Source organism: Zonotrichia leucophrys, chromosome 8, assembly GCF_028769735.1.
Source record: "Zonotrichia leucophrys gambelii isolate GWCS_2022_RI chromosome 8, RI_Zleu_2.0, whole genome shotgun sequence".
In the NCBI taxonomy this organism is placed as follows: Eukaryota; Metazoa; Chordata; class Aves; order Passeriformes; family Passerellidae; genus Zonotrichia; species Zonotrichia leucophrys.
In genome coordinates, this window is record NC_088178.1 from 10,061,427 (window position 1) to 10,081,184 (window position 19,758).

The following is a 19,758-nucleotide window of genomic DNA, read 5'->3' on the forward strand; positions in this document are numbered from 1 at the left end:
TAAAGCTAATTAAAACTAGTTCATTTACATCTGGGGATTGATTTCCATTTCAAAAATAGGTGCCAGCAAACAAACATCCATTCCTACCTCACAAAAAAACCCACCAAAAACCCCAAATCAAAAACCACCATAACAACAAACAAACAAAAAGGTAAAAATACAAAAAACACCAAAAACCCCCAAACAAATCAAAAAAATCCCCACAAATCCTTAGAGCCATCTTTAGGGGAAAAAAAATAAAGGGAGATCTGAGCTCTCAGGCAGAGAAATATTTGGTTTTTTCCTAAAAAAAACCAAACAAAACACAATTGACTAATTCTTGTAGACGCCTAAAAGTCTACTATTTTAATATCCCATAACTAAAGACCATTTCTCCAAGGGTACTATCAATTTCAGTCTTGCCCTTTTTCTTACCAGGATATTGCCATTGGTGTATCAATAAGAGTTATGCTTACCTGTGACACCCTCTGCCAGCAGATCAGTCATTTTGCAGCACAGTGACAGTAATTTAGTAGTGTAATCATCTAAGAGCATTACCTAAACATATTAAAAAAAAAAACCACACACAAGTATTCAGATACATCAATCAGCTATATTAAATCCATGTTATTTTCTCAATAACTTCCCATAAAAGTTTGAAGCTAAAATTATTTTATTACTCTATTTTTTCATTGCACACACCAACACTGCAGGGGGAAATTAATTTCATAAGGCAGCTCTTAATGTACAGGATTTCCAAAGACAAGCTCAATCTTAAATATGAGCTTTGCTCCCCCTACTCATACTAGAAAGTACTTTGAAAGTTTCCTTGGACACAAGTCTTTTGAATTCCTGCTGATTTACCCCGTGGCCTACTCAAATATACCTGTATTTATTTTTAAACTGTTTGATAGCTTAAGCAGTTCTACAGGTATCATACTGCTGAATCCTGCTCCACATGTACTGCAGTACAGTGTAATTTTTGAAATTAATAAAGTACAAGTATTTCAAAAGGAAAATGAAGATAAACACAAACAGTTTCTAATTTTTCATCACACCCAATTAAAAAAAAAGAGACTACTAGCCATTTTTTCTTCCTGTAGTAGCCTCTAGATTTTTCAATTTGTATTATACAGCAATCTGAGTTCCCAAAAGTAAAGTCTATTACTTGGACAGAAAACAATCTTGAGTGAAAACACCAGACATGCATTTTATATATTTGCTCTCTACTCAGCAATACAGATTTCTTGTCCAAGTGATGACAGAATTCTTATAAAAATGTTAACGAAATTGTACCTTCCATTCTTCCTCTTTGGTGAAGTCATCAAATACTGCTGATTTCAGCTCTGTAAGAAGAAACAGTTTACCAGTTAGAGGAATCAAATTGTTACTAAGAAAGAAAAAAATAATTCACCCATTTAGACTCATACGTTCAGAGCCCTAAAAAGAAATTGTTTTTAAAAACTCCATACTGGTAAATATCTGCACAGAATTCTTCACCACAAACTGTCCCAGCCTGTTTCTAGGACTGTACACAGGTGTAATAACAAGTTTTTCACCACATGAAAATTTTATTAGCATTCATATTTTCTGACAACACTTGCCAGTTAATTAGTCTTTAGCATTACATAGAATTCCTTTTAATAAACTGAGTGCCCAACAACCTTGTCCAAAACCTCAAACATTATATTTTTCTACAATATTTGCCTATAAAAGACACCAGAACATATAAATGGACAATTCAGTTGTCTTGAACCTCATTTCTGCTGTTAAAAAATAGAAGTCAGTTTTCTCCCATAATAAAATGGAAGTGCCCCTGCACTATTCCAGTTATTGATTTTGCCCTCAACCTGCAGCTGCTTCACCCAAATAATTGACCTACATTGGTTTACAGGCTCTCAAAATCATTTTTCTCCTGCAAGCACTCTGGACACACAAAAACCAAACCCAGGTTAGTGCTCCATTTTGCCCAGGCTTTCATTTTCTTCTCACAGATTTTATACCAACCATACACCCTAACTACCTATTCAGATTTTGTCTTCTCTGAATACATTTAATTCGTTGACAAAGGCTTTTTTTCTTCTACCTTTACTTCACAATCTAGGAAAGAAATATACACAACACTCACAGAACAGCAGACTGCCAAATTCCTGCGTGGAAAAAAAAAGGCAGCAAACCACACCTTGGCAAAATTAATGACCCGTTTACAACACACTTCCTGAAGAAAGGACTGCTAAGCAAGTGCTGTAAAAAACAGAATTGCTAAAATGCTGAATCACTTACAAAAATTATTATAGCCATCTATGGCTAGGCTAGAACTCCTTATACAAGTTTACAAAACAATTTAAAGTTGAGAAAAAGGAAATTAAAAGACAATTCCTTAAGGAAAGGACTTGATTTAGAGATTAACTATGTACAACAGCTCTGTATTTCACAATTTTATCCATGGGAACTACTGTCCCCTAAATACAGGTAGCTTTCTCTGTCCTCACACTGTGAACTTAACTGAGGACAAGCTTGTGTGAATTAACTTTTCCACACATTTCTGCTTCAAATCCACACACCACATGTGTAATTTCTATGCCTATTTACAAAGCAGGAACAAGATACACATGGATACAAGCTGCTACATAAAGCACCAGCATCACTATTTTAGACAACTCAGCCTTACTAAAAACCCCCTAATGTTTTGCTAAAACATTAGGAAGCAGCAGTTTACAACCTTCAATTACCCATTTTAAAAGTGCCAGACAATGTCTAAAACTTAGTTCATCAATTTTCATTGTTGTTGTAGTTTTGGAAAGACAACAGAAACTAGATGACTAACAAAGCGTTCATTTCAGAAGTTCCTCTTAACTAAGCTTGCAACATAAATGTTTTATTATTCACACTGCTTTACTGTCACTCTAATCTTTGTTCCTCACACTGGCAACACAATTTTCAAACGTCTTTATGACACACTTATGGTTTGATCAAATTACTCCCTCTTAAGGTCCAAGTCTTTTATAAAATAGCTCAGGTCAAAACATTGGCCTTACAGTCATCGGCACGAAGAACAAGACAGCAGGATAAGCAGAGCAGCAAAAGTGGGGATTTTTAAGGGTTAAGTTTTAAACAAAGCTATCAAATTCATACAAGCAGAGTACAGGTGCCAGCAATTAGGACTGAACTCCAGAGGGACAGTCTGCTTTTCACTTCTAGTGAAGTGAACGAACAACCTTCAGGTGGAAGCAGAGGAGGAAAACGACAACAAGGCGGCAGCAGGACCTTCCCACTTGAGCGGCAGCCGCCGGGCTGGCTGAGCAGCTCACGGAGTCACAAGCTCAGTATAATTAAGCTCGGGATGAGGTGGCTGCCTGTGCCTTTCCCCAAAGGTCCCTCACTACCAGCAATACTATCAGCCTTTCTGCTCCGGCAGGGAAAGGAGCAGTTACAACTTCATTTTCTGTAACAAACACCAGCAGAACCGGCTCCAAAACACGGAGATAAAAATCTGCAGTTCACTTGTAAGCCTACTAGGGAACACCTTCAACTTTTCCTACCAAAAATTGAAGCCAAACACAAAGAGAGAGAGAGCGCGCAGAGCCCCTTCTGGGGTGGGAGCACTCTCCAAAAGTAGCAGTTCGGAGGTTACAGAGAAGTGCCTGAAGAGCTGACTTGGGATTAGGCGCTTTAAGAGCCCGTCCGGCGGGCTGTAGCCTACAGAGCTCACCCTTATCTCGGAAAAGGCACAAGCGTCTCCTTGCAGCGCTGTCACTGCGGACACCCGCAGCACCGCCGCAAGCTGGGGCAGCCACTTCCCAGCAGCTCACCGAGTCACACCTGGAACAGCCGGCAGCAGTCGCCACCCACAGCCCCCGCCGGTCACCGGCTGCCCACAGAGCCACCGGGCCCGGGCCCGGGCCCGGGCCCAGGCCCGACCCCAACCCCGCTCGGCCGCCTCAACTCCGACACGCAGCGCGGCTCCGGCCGCGCCGGGAGCGGCCCCGGACCTCACCTCGCCGGGCACCCCCGACCCCACACACGGAGCTACGCGGAGCCGGCGCCTCAGAGGCGGAGGCTCCCGGCCGGCCCACGCCCACCGAACGGCCCCAGGGCGCTCTGGCCGCGGGGCTGGGGAAGGAGCCCCGCAGTCACTCACTCTGCCACACGAAGCTCTTCAGCCCCCGCACCGCCGGCGCCATCTTGCTGCCAGCCCCGCCTGGCAGCGCTGCCTTCCCCTCCCTCTTCAAGGGCGGTGGCGGAGGGCGCAGTCCGATCCCGGGCGGGGCGGCTCCTGCCGGCTGGGGTCAGCCCCTCAGGAGCTCGGCCCACCCCGCCGGGAGCCGGGCTCTCTTCCCCGGCCACCATGGGGTCCAAAATTCCCACTGGGGAAGGGCCCGGTGACGAGGGCTCGCCCCTGAGGAAGGAGCTTCCTGCTCAGGTGAGCCCGGGACGGCGGGAGCCGCTCCCAGCGCCGAGGCGGCCCTGGCGAGCTGCGGGGAGCAGAGGGAGCTGGAGACCGCCTGGCCGGGGGGGCTCCCGAAACCTGCCCTGGTCCCGCGTCCTCTCGGGGGCAAACCGGGGCTCCCTCACGGAAACGGCCCCCAGGTTCCCGCTGACGTGCGTGTAAACCAGCAAGGAAAACACTTGGGGTCACAGCACGATAGCGGCTGTTGACGCCTATAATCTTCTCTCAGAAGTTATAGTTTGAAGATATAAAGTTGTGTTCTCAAAGAGGAACCAACACCGGCCACAAATACGAAGGAATGCGAGGAAAAATTCTTTCCGCAGCGCCAGGTATGAAGAAGAATAGTTAGTTCCCAGTCTGTATGGCGGTGTGCCACTCAAAGGGGAGTACAATGAGAGCATCATTCCCGACAGAAAATAAGATCCTTGTGAGCGGGCAAAAATGCAATAGACAATAAACAAAGACCTTTAGCTTAATTATTTTGTGAGTCTTGTATAAACCATACAGTCTTGTATAAACCATACAGACTCCTCCCTATAACAGGAGGGAAGAGACCCCCACCAGCCATGCGGCCACAAGCCGATGCTGTGGTGGCCCCGTGCCGTGTCACCGGCTTTGGTGGTGTCACCGGCTTTGGTGGCCGCTGTCCAGCTGTGATCCCGCAGGGAGGGGCGGCCGGCCCAGGGCCACCTCCTCTGCCCCGGGCAGTGCCAGCCCGCAGTGACAGCACCGCGGGGGAACAGCGCTGGCATCGGCCCCCGCTCGCCCCGTGTGAGGCTGGAACCAAGCTCTGACAAGATGCACGGTGCGAAAAGTAAATCGTTAGCGTTCACTGGAGTGCTTCTCGGCTGCCTGGAAATGGTGAGTGCGACTTACCTGCTGTAAAACTACTTGAGCGATGATGCTGTATTCTTCGGGAAAGTAAACTAAAAGTTAGGGTGGAGCACTAACATCCGCTTCCACATTGGTATTCCGATACTATCACAATGTTGCGCTGTTTACATATGACTGAAAAATACTTTACAAGTGTGTCAACAACTGCAAACAGGATTAATAGGCAGGTTCAGAGGGGGAAATGCAGAAGCAGTACAATCTGCGTCCCTGTACCAAATCTCATTGGTTGTGTACTCTTTCCATGCTTAAAGAATCTGAGCAAATACATAATATCAGTAAAATGTGTCAATAAACAAAATATTTTTGGTTATTGTTACTAACATTCTTAGATTTTTAATTTTCAAAATAAAATATGTCACACTGTATTTCTAATTTTGTAATATCTTCCTTTTCAGGTATTTTCAGCAAACACAGGTAAATACTCAAAATGGTTATTTGGTTTTTCCTGCCTATTTTTGAATGGGTTTGAAGAGAATACCCATTTGTGCTTTTTAATAAAATATTCTCTAAGTTCTAGTAGCTTTGCAAACAAAAAATGTTTTCATGTTTGATTCAGGCTTATAAAATTACATTGATGTCTTTATAAATTTTAAATCTCATTTTTAAGAGTCACAATTCTGTTGGACACTCATGCAAATATTCAGACTTGTACCTTAATACTAGTTTAAACCAGGGAGAACACTCTGATGAACAAATTCTGCTGTTCATTATATAGCTGTGGTACAAATGGAATTCACACTGTCCCATATTTACAACCAATTGTTGTATATTTTGATAATTAAAAAAACAAAAAAACCCAAAAGAAATATGAAAAGAAAACTCCATCACACTCCCTTAAAAAAACCAACCAACCAACCAAACAAAAAAAAATAAAAAACACACTAGAAGAAGCACAATCTCCTATGGACAAATATTTCCAAGGTTTTAGAATTTAATACTCAGCTACTCAACTAACAATTAACATCTGCTCTTAGTCCCAAGCACGTTCTTATCAGTTACAGTCAGACACCCCCTTTTGCCCCATTTGTAGAAATGGTCCCAGATATTCTGTCTGACCATGCCTATGGAGCATTTGCAGATGGGTCTTTCACAATTGAGGAGCAGAATACTGCACTGTAATTTTTTTTTAATTTGTTCTATAATATTGTCTTTCGTAACAATTCATAAAAATTTCTGTGCAGGAAATCCTCACCCAGGTCTAAGTCTTGCTAACAGTCCAGGACAGAAAAAAAATAAAAATAAAAAAAAATATATAGCAGCATATAGATGTTAGCACTTAGCTGAGCAGCTGTGTACAAAACTTGCTCAGCTCTCCCAAATCCCCCATGAGCTGCCTTCCTATGAACAAGTTTGCCACAAATACCTACTTCATCCCAAATACCTCTACATTCCTTTTCTTAATTTTATCTGGGATGTACCTTCATTTTATCTTTTTTCTCTTTTAGTGAGTGTTTTGCAGCCTTGCAAATGTGTAATTGCTTTATAAATGCTGATTTTAGTGTGAAAATCCTGATTTCTGAACATAAATTACTCGTGGTTAAGAAATACCCTGGTGTAGTTAGTTTTGTGTCTGCAGTACACACGAGCTCTTTTTGAAAGGTAGAGCATAACACCAAAGCATTGTTACAATATTTGATTTGTCATGTTATTGACTACCAATAGCATGGCAAATCAAATATTGCCCTCTGAGCAGGGGGTTAGGTGAGTTCCTGTGATCCCTTCCAGACTAGATTATTGTATGTTGCTTTAATATAGAAATGCCTATGGTTCAGTGTCCTATTTCAGACTGCTTTATATAAATATATACATCTTCTTTTTATATATTGCTTTGTATATCACTTTAGTTAGTAATATAGTTAATTTGCTCTAAAGGAGACCCTCTCAGTGAAACCTAGGTTAAATAATGGTCTTGCAATAGTGATTTCAGAGTATTGGAGTATTTTTGTGGAAAGATGAAATTTGGTCTAGAATATCACAAGACTCTGTATTTTGTTAATGTTCACTGAAAGTCCATTTAACTTAAATTTTAATCATTCATAGAAAGTGTAGATTATTTGTCCTATATTTTGTCTTTGTGAAATATTCCACAGGACTGTGTTTTCCCACTTCATTTCGTCTCTCATTATTTCCATTTTAGCTCCAGATATACCTGTTATTGACCAAGCTTATTCAAAACTTAGCAACAGTATCACAGTGGAATGGAGAGCAGTACCTGGGGCTACTAATTACATGCTGACTGCACAAGATGGAGATTCCTTTGTTGAAGCTATAGTGAAAAATTCTCCAGGCACAGTGACGGGACTGAAGCCTGCCACCTTGTACCGGATCACTGTCAGATCTATCAGTTCTGGAGGAAAAAGCCAGCCTTCACCTTTCAGAAAAGTAAAAACGGGTGGGCTTTCAAAATCTTATGTCAAATTCTGGAATGTTATGTCAAATTCTGTCTGTTATTATAACATAAAGCATTCATGCATGTACCAGTCCTGAATTATTATAATCTTTTTAAAAATTGTACTGATTACATTCTTCTTTCAGTTTTTGAAGACTAGAATTCAGCCATCTGATTTAATGACCAGGACAAAAGTCTGAATTAATGGTTTACTTTATGATGGTACAGTAAGTTAAAAGTTCAGCTGGGAGTTTCACTAGAATTTGTATGAATATATGTATTTTACTTTAACAAAAGGCATAACTTGAAGGAATAGAAGAAATAAAGAAACAACCAAAAGTATAAGATAGGAAGACAATGTGAAACTTATAGGACAGGAAATGCAGTATCTTCTTGGTGATCTTCATTCTTCAACACATGCAGCCCTTCCCACTTTCTGTATAACTTTTGTTCATTTCACAAAACATGCAATACAATAATTGATGCACCAAATCACTTTCCAAATTTGTTCTGTTGATCTTGCAATTATTTATTTTTTCTGGTTTTGTTGTCACTGATTTTGTCTCTCAGGGTTAGTGATTGTTCTTTCTGTATATTCATTTCAAATTTGGCCTTTTCAAGCTGTCCTGCTGAAAAACCAAAAGCATAATTTTGTTTTTTCTCAACAGTCCTGGCTGCTCCAATCCTGTCTGTTCGTTCTCCGAGCTGTGACTCCATTGCAGTGAGCTGGAAGGCTGTGCCTATGGCAGCTGGCTTCTCTGTGTCACTCATGAGATCGGATGGTTTGGGCAGAGTGCTGAAGCAGAACACCACCAACACCTCCCTGATATTTACAAATTTAGATCCAGGAACTCTGTATACTATTAAGGCTTATGCCTGGAATGCCAATGGGATGCCGGGAGATGATTTCACATATAATCAAAGAACAAGTAAGAAATTTTCTTTTCTGAAACCAAGTCAGCATTCTAAGAACAACACAGCAACAATATACCAGAAAGTATTTTTGTGTATTTGTGATTGTAGTATGTTTTTCAAAGATACATTGAGTAGATTTTCAGATTATATTTTTGCCTCATCTCAAAGTTTAAGGAAGCTCAGGTGACACGGCTTTGTTTAGTGAACAGTACTGAGGCAAAGATAGCAATTACTGTCACTAAAGCACACTAAAGTACAACTAAAGTTGTACTTAGGACAGGTCTGGACAAGGGTTACACAAGCTCAGACTGATTTTGATGATTTTTCCAATTGTGAGAATCAAATATTCAAATAAGCAGGGAGTTTCAGCCATTGTCAACTAGAACTACTTCTTTTTAAAAATGTAATTTTGACATAAATGAGGGTAAAGTTTGCACTCAAAAAATGCATTTAGTTTGCAAATTGTGAAAGAGATCATGTCTGTAGGCTATAATCTAAGTTATATTTATGTGTTCCAAATTGATATACCACAGGTCCTAATGCACCAGTGGATGTTAAAGTAGCTTTCAAGAGCGGTGCTTTAAGAGCTGCTGTCTCCTGGATGCCAACAGAAGGAGCTCTAACTTACAGCGTCACAGTCTCCAGTGGACTCCTGACACTGAGGTGTGACACATCTGCTGCCTCCTGCATGGTGCCATCCCTGCAGTGCAGCTCTGAATACGATGTGTCTGTCACAGCACACAATGATGCTGGATCCAGTGAACCTACTGATGCAGTGAGCTTAACAACGAGTATGTCACTGATTCTTATGTAGCTTATGGCATTTTAACATCTACTTCTTTAATTTCAAATGTAAATGAGTCCACTGCAATTCACAGGTGATTCTCAAATAGTTCTGCTTCTGACCTTTTTTCATTAATTATGTCATATACTTTTCTGTTGCAGGGGTAAGAGCCTAAGCATTTTTCATATTTCTGTGACAAAAACTTGCAGTGGTGGAACAACTTTGTGAGGAAATGACATTAAGAGCTGCCTCTGAGCATAGAACTGTTCTGGGTCACATCAAGTTGTTAGTTAGAAAGGGGTCAACAAAAGCACATTTAGCCAAAGTAACACCACTACACTAAATTAAGAAACCATCAAACATATTCAGGACAATAGCTTGCTCAGTTCAGCTACAGCAGCACTGCCATGTCAGAGATTGTTGTTTCCTGACCTGTTAGATGACCTGCCCATTTAATAAAAATCTAAACAATTTCTTTTTATCATATCCTACTTGAAATACACAACATGGTGTACTTAGTTATTTGATGTAACCTGCCTCATTTTGACTTTTGATAGGAGATCAATCATGGGAGCAACTCTGTGGTGCATCTAACAGGAAGAGAGAGCCTTATGCCAGATAGCTATGAAGCTGTTGTGGGCTGTCATCTCAGCCAACACTGCTTCAGCTAGATCACATATATTCATTTTAATAGCAGCAAGCTACACTTTACTGAACTAGAAAGAAAGTAAATATTTAAACAAAAGCCATGGAGTTTGCAATTCAATGTGGCATTTTGGAATGGCAATAGAAAGGAAACCTAAGCAAAGGACAGTTCTACTCAGCCACAGCCAGTAAATTTTATAAAAAATAGAAAAGGTTTTCACATATAGAGGCTTTTGGATGCCAACTGCTATTCATGCTAGTATTCCAATTATCATCCAAACCTACTATTTGTGAGCACACACTGTGCCAGTTTCTTTTGAAATATTGCCTGGTGTCACTTTTTTTGTGCAGAGGGCTCCTTAAACAAATGTTTCTGTAAAACATGATGGTAGCATCTATTTTGTTGTGTAAAAATCATACCCACTTGTCATCTAAATATAAGCACCAACCTCTGTAAAGGCAGCTAAGTTGCTGCTTTCTTGATCAAGACAGAGCAACTGTTCAAGCTGAGTAGAATAATTCTATTTTCTATATAATTCAATATATCACTGATTTTCCTTTATTCCCCAAGAGTATAACTTCAAGAAAGAAAAAAATAATTGTATTGAGAATTTTTTTTTCATTTATTTTCAGTTCCTTGTGCACCAGTAAACATATCAATTGAGGAGGAGGAACCTGGGCACTTGCTGGTATCATGGTCTAGTGTCAGTTTGGGTCATTATTACGTGGTTTTTGTGAAGAGTGATGATGGCTTGGAAGTGCACTGCAACACATCACATACTCAATGCCATTTCCAGTCAGACTGTGGTTTCACTTATTTCATCAGTGTCTTTGCATATAACAAGGCAGGACAGAGTCCTCCAGGTGATGTACTCAATTACACTACTGGTAAGTAGCCACGTATTCCTGCAAATTCATTTGGATCCTTTACCTGTATTTATTGTTGAGCTGTTTGGACATTTTTATGGGAAGATAATGACTTACAGTTCTATTTTTATTCAGGTTTTGGGCATAACACACAAAGGTTGGCAGAGAAAAAGAAACAGTTCATATTGCAATTAAACTTAACTTGCATAGTCAAGTGCAACAACATGCATACAAATTTGAAAACAGTTTAACAATGCACAATCATCAGGCAAGGACATATGAATAACACACAGACCTGGCATAACATTTGAATTCTAGTCCTGTCTGCGTTTTTGGTAAAACTATTTAAACTATTAAGTAAAACTATTTTTGGTTTTACCTCAGGAAGAGTGTACCAAAGTCTCCAACTTCCTTGTACTTGGAGGGAGTTTTCATGCTTGGAAAATGAAAAAAAAATACTAAGTTCAATGTTGAAAAGAAGACTGTTATTTAATCTCTAGACCTTTAAAATTTTAAACCAAAAGTATGTATAATTCCTGTGTCTGACCTAAACACTAGTATGTCCTCTGTCGATTTGGAAGTAGTAGCACTAAATTAATTTAAGAAGTAAATCTGGGATTCATTGGGCTGTTTGCACAGTACTGGTCAACCAGAGAAGATAGGAAGCACATAGAGAAATGAAACGAGGCTTGTATTTGCACCATTTTCCCACTCCCATTCGGGTTTCCCGTCTGCCTTTCCGTGCGCAGCTCCTTGTTGCCCAGGTGACTTCAGGGCCGTGTTCGTGTCAAGCGACACGGTGCGGGTGGCCTGGGCGCCCGTGCGAGGCGCGGACCTGTACGAGACGCGGGCGGCCGGCGGCAGCGGCGCGCTGCTGTGCAGGGACACGGCCGCGGCCTGCACGCTGTCGGCCCTGCAGTGCGGCACCCCCTACAACATCACCGTGCGCTCCTTCAGCGAGGCCCGCGGCAGCAGCGCCTCGTGTGCGCCTCACTGCGTGCCAACAGGTACTGATCGCTCGTGCTGCTCTAGCTGAGCAAATCGTTACTATATAGCACAAGCACACTGATTCGTGCATCAAAACGGTACTGGAGAGCTAAGGTGCTGTTTAACTAAGCTCACTGATAAAAAGTTTTTAAAAAACAGCAACTCCAAAACTGAAAGTCCATAAGAATACACTATAAGAGGGGGAACTTATATCAAATTTGTACTGAAAGCTTCTGATAGCTTCAGTATTTTGAAAATCAGAATTACAATTTATACACAAAATCCTTACGTTGTCTGTTCTGTCAGAATTTCTAAATTCTCACCAGGAGTAAAGCATATAAAGATCATATGCTTTTCTGAAGTAATTTAATTTTCACATGTAACTTATGTAATATGCATCAATAATCTGTTTAAATACTATTAATATTAAATATTTCAGCTCCCTGCAGTCCTGAAATTAAAAATATCTCAAAGGAGGGTCCATCTGTAATCAGTGTGCAGTGGCAAGCTAACAATGAAGAAGCTATGTACGTTGTCACTGCCAGAGGAGAGGCTGGACTTTGGGAATGCACAAGCACCAGGAATTCCTGTTCCCTAATGGATCTTCCCTGTGGATCTGCTTTCTCTGTAAGTGCTATAGCAAGATCAGCAGCAGGACAGAGCTTACCAAGCTACAGTGTCCCTTTAGAGACAGGTATGAGGAATTGTATATAGTTCAACATACTTAGCAGCATAATATTAAAATAGTTCTATGACTCTATGGTTTTGGCTATTTTTTATTTACAATATATGCACATTGTACTATGTATTGCTGGATGTCCTTTTTGTAAACCTGTCTGTATCTTTGTGTGTGACAAGGAAGGGTCATTTGGCAGTTGCCTCAGACTGAGAGGCCTTAGTGCAACCAATTATCTTCTGGCACAGCTAACTAGAATGCAATAACATATGCCACTAATGCAATGCATAATTCTTGTCAGCATTTTGATATTTAGTACTACTAGGAGAGGCAATGAGGTAATGTCCATGTCAACAAATAAACAGTTGTAAAGAACAGATTAAAGAACATCCTACTCACTATTCCTGCTATTAATTTGTTAACAGGTTTTGTTCTCTACCACCTCTCCAGGCAGAGATTTATATACACCAGGATCTGGTTTTAACATGCAGTTTGGCTGCAGTCATTTTACATTGTAGAGGAAGAGACTTGAAACAGAGACAGAGCTGAAATGAGATATATGACTTGAGGGATAGAGACAGACCCTGCTTAATTAAACTACAGATGTACTCTGATATTCTGATGAAAAATCTTAGTCGGTTTTAGAATCTTGGTGAACAATCATTTTATAATAATTCCAGGGTTCTAACCCATCATTAGAGACAAATTGATCTTACATTAACATTCTGTTTATTAGAGGCTTGCCAGCAGAGTCAACTATTTATTGGCATGCCTGAAAAATATGCACTTCTTAATTCCTTTAATCTTAATCATGTACTATTCTACCTGCAACCCTCCAAACAACTTCCATTTTCCAGGTACAAAACAGAATTAACTTCTCTGTTTTTGTTCTCTTTCAGCTCCTTGTTGCCCTAGTGACCTGATACTAACTCAAGTGACACAGTCAGTAACCAACATCAGCTGGTCTGTTGGGAGGGGTGCACAGACATATGTAACAACACTGGAGTCTCCAAAAGGACAGGCAAAGTGTCACACACTTCAGACCTACTGTCTCCTGGGATGTATCACATGTGGCACCAACTATACAGTGTCTCTGAGAGCCATCAGTGAGACGGGTTTGACATCCAGCTGCACCTATCAGGGATACTCTTCCAGTACGTCAAGTGTAAATGCAATTGGGAAGAAAAACTTTGTGTGGTGTTCCTCTGATAAAAATAGCAAAGCTGAAATTCAACACACAGCTAATACACCTGCAGTTCCCTCTTTAAATAAATGCACTTTGGATTATTTTCCTATAATCAAGACTTGTTCTTTCAACAGCCATCAGTTGGCCATATAAAGAAGTTCTAATAATATTGCTCCAGAAACAGTTTTTTAATTTAAATGACACTGTGGCATAATTAAATTTTAGAGAACTCAAAAGGATTCTAGGTATTCTAAAGTAGGTCTTATGCCAGGTGAGAGCAACAACATTCCAACACGTAAAACAATGACAGAATTCCCGCTCCATAAAATTACTCTAAATAAAACTTTTCTCTCCGAGTTCAGTTCAATAATTATTTTGGCTTTGTGAAAGAATAATTTTCTCTTTGAAATGCTGGTACTCAGAGTAATATGGTTTAAACTGCAGTCTAGAAATTTATAATACATTGTGAGTTCACAAAATTTGCTCATTGTTTTTTACTTTCTTAGGTGCTTGCTGCCCTTCTGGGGTGAAGCTCTATAGACTCAGCAACAATGGCATCAGGGTGTTCTGGCGAGCTTCTGATGAAACAATAAACTACAATGCTGATTTACATGGCTCAAAGGGCAACTTCAGCTGCACCCCCAGCTCGGGTCTGAGTCACTGTGATATCACCAGGATACCCTGTGGGGATGTCTACACTGTGCTGGTGGCTCCAGTGACCAACAAGGGGCCACAGCCCACATTCTGTCCTAAGAAAATATATTCAGGTAGAATTTAAATTTGATTTTTAAATTTTTTAAATTTTTTTTTTTTAAATGCTAGATGGCTACAATGTAATCCAAAGTTATGCAGGTAAAGGTGGCATGGAATAAACCTTTGTGCTCTAGTATTGACTGCAGAGTAAACTTTATGAGTGCAGTCTTGCAATATCTGCAATGGGAATTTCACAGCAGCATTTTGGCCACACTTATCTGCACAGGTACCTCCAACTGGATCACCCATATCCTGGTGAATATAGAAAACTTAATGTTCAGTTGGGAGGTTAGGAATGGTTAGAATATACAAGCAAATAAATAAGCTTTTGTTTCATGTATTTTTAAAATAAAGAAACAAGCAATAACTGCAATGAATCAGTCCTAATCACGTTTTTTAAAGTAAAAATTTTTTTAAAGGGAAAGAAATTACTTTGCTATTCCCAAGGCATGGATTTAATCCATTATGAAACTACTGCTATCTGATGGGGTTGCCTAGTAGTATAGATGGACTACATACTGTAGACTAATAATATTTTGCAGCTTACAACCTGACATCTAACACTTTCCCTACTGTTTCATGTCATTTCAGTCACCTGTTCTGGAAGCTCTGTTGGAATGGGTAAGAGCAATACATTCGTTAAAAATTCATAAATATTATAGAATATAATTATAGAATATTTTTGCATCATCTTCGTATAAGATGTATATAAAATATAGACTTGATAGTCAAGGTTTCTGGTAGTGGTATACAGGTTTATCTCATCCCATTTTATAATGTATAATTTTAAAAAACCAAACAAAACCTTACCTATATTGTGGCCTGTATACAATCAAGCATGGTCACAACACTTACTGCTAATTTGATAGCACACAATAAAAGGCAGGATTATCTTTTATAGCCTTCCCACATCCCATTACAAATGAAACTAGGTGGCACTTCTGCTTTCTATTTTCAAAAAGGTAAAAAAGAAAGTGTGGCTTACCTCAATCTATTCTACCTTATTTCTTCTGGGTTTCTGCAGGATAATGTTTTATTTGCCTATGTAACCTGCTAGAAACAACTTCAAAAGCAGCCACTGAAATAAAAATTTCTCAAGACAGTTGCTTTTCCCTAACTGGAATTGTCTTAATTTCCAAATTCTTTTATAGTTATTTATAGAGGAAAGAGCAATGCAAAACACATCTAGATGAAATTCTGGTTCAGATAAGGAGGTAAGTTATAAGAATCACAATTCATATTAGAATGTATGAATCGAACTTTTCCTGCTGATTAAATCTTTGGGATTGGAGGGAAATGCGTCACCAGCCCTGTATATCTCAAGTGGTTTGTTAAAATCCATATTTACCTCTGAAATCTCTTGTCATTTATTTCTACTAAAACTACTGATTTGTCCTCTCCTCCATTTGTAACAACCTTCTTTTACTTCATTAAGCCTTCACTTCACTATGCTGTAATTTCCCAGAAAAGCCCTTAAATCCAAACAGATAAAAATATTCTACCGCACTCATTTACTTTCTCCTGGTGTTCTGGACTACTTTCTGCTCCTGTCTCAGAGGAATGACCAGAAATCACTGCTGACTTTTTCCCCTACGGCTGATCTCCTTTTTGCTGCTGTTCACCTACTGCTATCCTGGATGTTAAGATTGTTCATAACACCATTCTCCCTAAATGTTATTTTCAGTCTTTTTTCCCCTGAAGCTGGAAAGCCCCATCTGTGCTTAAGTGCAACGTTCACAGCTGCTTGAGGACTGGGAGCAGGAAAGCTGAACACCCAGCCATATCTGAGACCTAATCCACAATCATACTCCACAGCAGTTACTTTTTCAGCCAACTTTGAAAGCAAAGTTTAAAATCAATGGTTCCACAAACACATGTCATTTAACAGAGTTTTTGGAAGCTCAAGTGTACAAAGGTATCCAAAGACAACAGGGTTTCTAGCACTATTTTCAGCTTATAAAAACAGACACTATCCATTCTGGAAATTTTCTTTCTTCAGGGAACACATGTTAAGTATCTCAGCCAATGCTTCTGATCACTTGTGCAAAATCTCAAGGAAATCTCAGCTTCAGTAAGTTGCTTGTAGATGGCCCAAGAATTGCATGCTGCTTCTTAAAACATGATCTGCATTTAGTCACGATCAAACATTTAAAACTGCTCTGCATTAGTTAATAGAAAGTTGGTTTTCTCAATAAAAAAAAAAAACAAACAGCCTTCTTTCTTGAGGGTTCTATGTCAGTATTTGTTCTTTACAGACATCATTGCCAAACACTGTCACTACAGTATTAAGTGTTTAACTGGGTTTTTAAAGATCTGAAGCAATTGGTTTCTTTTGGAACCAAATTCAAGCCCTGAGGTACTTCTTTTCACCTGAGCAATTCGGATAATTCCATGCTCTAATACTAACTCTTAGTGTACTTAAAGCCATTCTAAACTGTTGGTGTATGTCTTCTTATTTTCCCTGAGAATTAATTAACACCTCAATTACACACTACTACAATTACTACAAACAACGTTGTAGTGCTATTTTCATCAGCTCCTCTCTCTTTTGTCACTGAAGTGTAATTGTATCAGAATGTATTATTTGTATGTCTGTTGGGGAAAAAAAAGCAAAAAGCTGGAGTCATGATTTCAAGAAAAAACACATTGATTCAGCTCGAAAATGTGTAGGAGATATATATTTAGCAAAACAGGGAGGAAAAGCAACACAATGAAACTGAGCCACATATACACCTCCTACTATGGCAGTGTGTAACCTCAAGGTGTTTTCCAGGCATTAGACATTGCCTGGGTACAATTGTCTAATAGTTAACACTGCTGATATGTGAAACAGCACTTGGAATTCACTGAGCTGATTAAAAAATTTGGTCAGGATTGGTTGCAGGTTCTCTCCAGACTGAGGTAAACACACTTTTATGGGTCATGCTGGCTTCAGATCACAGGAAAGGACAACTAAATGTCACATTTTTGTAGACACTGTTTCTGTACTCACATGAAGCTCTGGACTTCATGAAGCAAAAAAACCCCAAGCAATAAAATTCTCAACTGAACAAACAACAAAAATCTTACCAAAAAACCCCAAACAACCCAACCCCACTGTCTCTTGAAAGAAGACTAGAGAACAAGAAAATTCCTGTTGAAGGCTTGGAGGTAGGCAGCATATGGATATGCTAAAATGGATGCTTTGAGAGCAGTATCTGTGAAATCATGTGCACTAACAAATTAGGTGATTAAAACCACCTAGGTTATTTCATAGTAGATGACTTCATTATTGCTTACTTAATAAAAAATTTAAATTCAATGCATAATAGTAAAGATGTATTTAGTTGGAATTACACAAATATGAACACTCGCAAAAAATTTTGTATATATTATTTAAAATATACAGTTTTAAGTTTCATATGACATAGAATAATAGCCCCAAACTTAGATTTCAATCCACTGAAAGAAGTCACAAAAATCTACCCTTCAGCTGATTTCAGACTCAACCCAAATTTACTGAGATTTAGTGTTCTACCACATCTAACTATTGCTGGTGAAGAGTAAAAGAGATACAATAACAACCTCATTGCAAAACATCAAAAGTGGCACTTAAATGCTGCTTTACCCTGCTTAATAGCTGGTGGTCATCCATACTTAAAGCTACATGCGCTGCACAATGGGGCAAAGGGTTCAAGCAACTAAAGCCAGCAGAATTCATCAAATTCCTTCAGGTTCCCCTAAAGAGGGGAACTTGTATGCTGTATGAGGCTACTAATATTATATTCCAGTACTCAGCATTGGAGCCACAGGAAATTCCCAAGCCAGATGAGGTTTCACAAGGATAACTATCCTAGGCTGTTATGGACACATGGCATACTATGGCAACTTGGGGTTCATAGTGCTTCGGTCATGGTCATTTACCCTGAGAACTGAAGAGTGCACAGACTGAGAGACAACAGCTCTGCAACCACAGCTCCTCCAGCTAAAACTGGCAGAAATTGTCTTCTAATGCCCCTGAGATGAATGTCCAGTGCATCTGTACTGCACTGCAACAACTGCACAGAGTGGGCAGCACTGGTGCCTCCACTAGCTCACCCCTGCTCATCAGTGCTGCTTTCACAGCCCTGCAGCTCCTTCTGCTTTCCTTTTTAAGGAACATGAAATAATAAAAATGGCATCAGAAAGACAAAAAGGAATTAAGAAACCCTGGATACAAACTGAAGAGCTGTATGACAGTAAATCCTAAGGATAACTTTAGACAGGTGTCTTGATTCAAGTAACTGTCACAGGTCTTGGTTGGCAGCGAATATTGCGCTGTGCATTACACTGCTAACTCTATCGATTGTATTAAATTCAGAGGTTAGAAAGGACTACTTATAAAATAGGAAAATAAAAGCACAGTCCTGAAATCACTGCACTTGTAAAGAGATTCTGGGATGAGCCAGTCTTTGCACAAGCTATAGCAAAATATTCACCATCTTTGTTGTAGTGAGACAGTACTTGTCCACGTTCAGGTCAAAGATTGTCTCTCAAATACCTGCATTTTTTCCTGCAAATAAACCATTCTTTCACTGTACTGCCCAACAGTCTTGGGAAGAGGAAGAGCCCTGAAGGAACAACTGGAAATCAGTAATCAGTAATCCATTTTCCCTGACAAAACACTGGTTCTGCAGCCTCTCTGCCCAAGAACATATTTGTTTCAGAAACTGAAGGTTAAAACCAAGGCCAAAAGAAGCCCTCTAGACACAAACAAGATAAATTAAAGTTGCCATCACTGGACAGAATCCATGCAATCTCTTGGCAGACTGCAGAAACAGTTCTAGTTATCTACTAGACAGGGTATTTTTTTTCTTCTCCGATCTTAAATGAAAGCTCAGTATTTTAGTTTTACACTGCAAGGGAATGAATTTGTTGAAGCTTAAGTTTTGTTTCAAGTTCAGACTTCAAATCAGTAACACAAATATAAGCAGACAACCTTAACAACACCAGTCCTAAAAAATGTTGATTACTAAGGATCATGGTGATAAAGACCATTACAGTTCAGAAAACAGGAAGAGAAGGGAGGAAGAAAAAAGTTTACTTCTTGGAATACTACGGAATGAAGTATACTGTTGCAAGTCAAAACACTGTTTTCCCTGGATGTTTAAAACAAAATATGCCTTGATGACCTGAATCACACAGAAGCAAAAAAGGTGCAAATATTGTATTTCTACCCTCAGGTTACTTCATGATTGATTCCCACTTAGTATTC

General features: G+C 39.6%; 2 protein-coding genes across 6 annotated transcripts in view; one reads left to right on the forward strand and one right to left on the reverse strand.

The window, feature by feature from the left end:
* The window catches only part of STXBP3 (syntaxin binding protein 3), a 22,504-nt gene extending 18,294 nt beyond the window's left edge, over positions 1 to 4,210 (reverse strand). Inside the window, exons 1-3 of one of the 5 annotated variants that reach the window (XM_064719362.1) lie at positions 3,977 to 4,110; positions 1,276 to 1,325; positions 456 to 537 (exon numbers count right to left, since the gene is read on the reverse strand). In XM_064719362.1, the coding sequence (XP_064575432.1) occupies positions 456 to 534 (79 nt within the window). In that variant the 5' untranslated portion in view covers positions 535 to 537; positions 1,276 to 1,325; positions 3,977 to 4,110. The other 4 variants (XM_064719366.1, XM_064719365.1, XM_064719364.1 and 1 more) reach the window with 4 other exon arrangements.
* FNDC7 (fibronectin type III domain containing 7) lies at positions 4,211 to 14,550 on the forward strand. Its single transcript, XM_064720161.1, has 10 exons — positions 4,211 to 5,290; positions 5,719 to 5,737; positions 7,461 to 7,715; positions 8,381 to 8,641; positions 9,161 to 9,418; positions 10,690 to 10,944; positions 11,673 to 11,930; positions 12,350 to 12,604; positions 13,486 to 13,740; positions 14,279 to 14,550. Exons 1-10 carry the CDS (start codon positions 5,228 to 5,230, stop codon positions 14,548 to 14,550), a joined length of 2,151 nt encoding a protein of 716 aa, XP_064576231.1. The 5' UTR covers positions 4,211 to 5,227.
* The last annotated feature ends 5,208 nt before the right edge of the window (positions 14,551 to 19,758 follow it).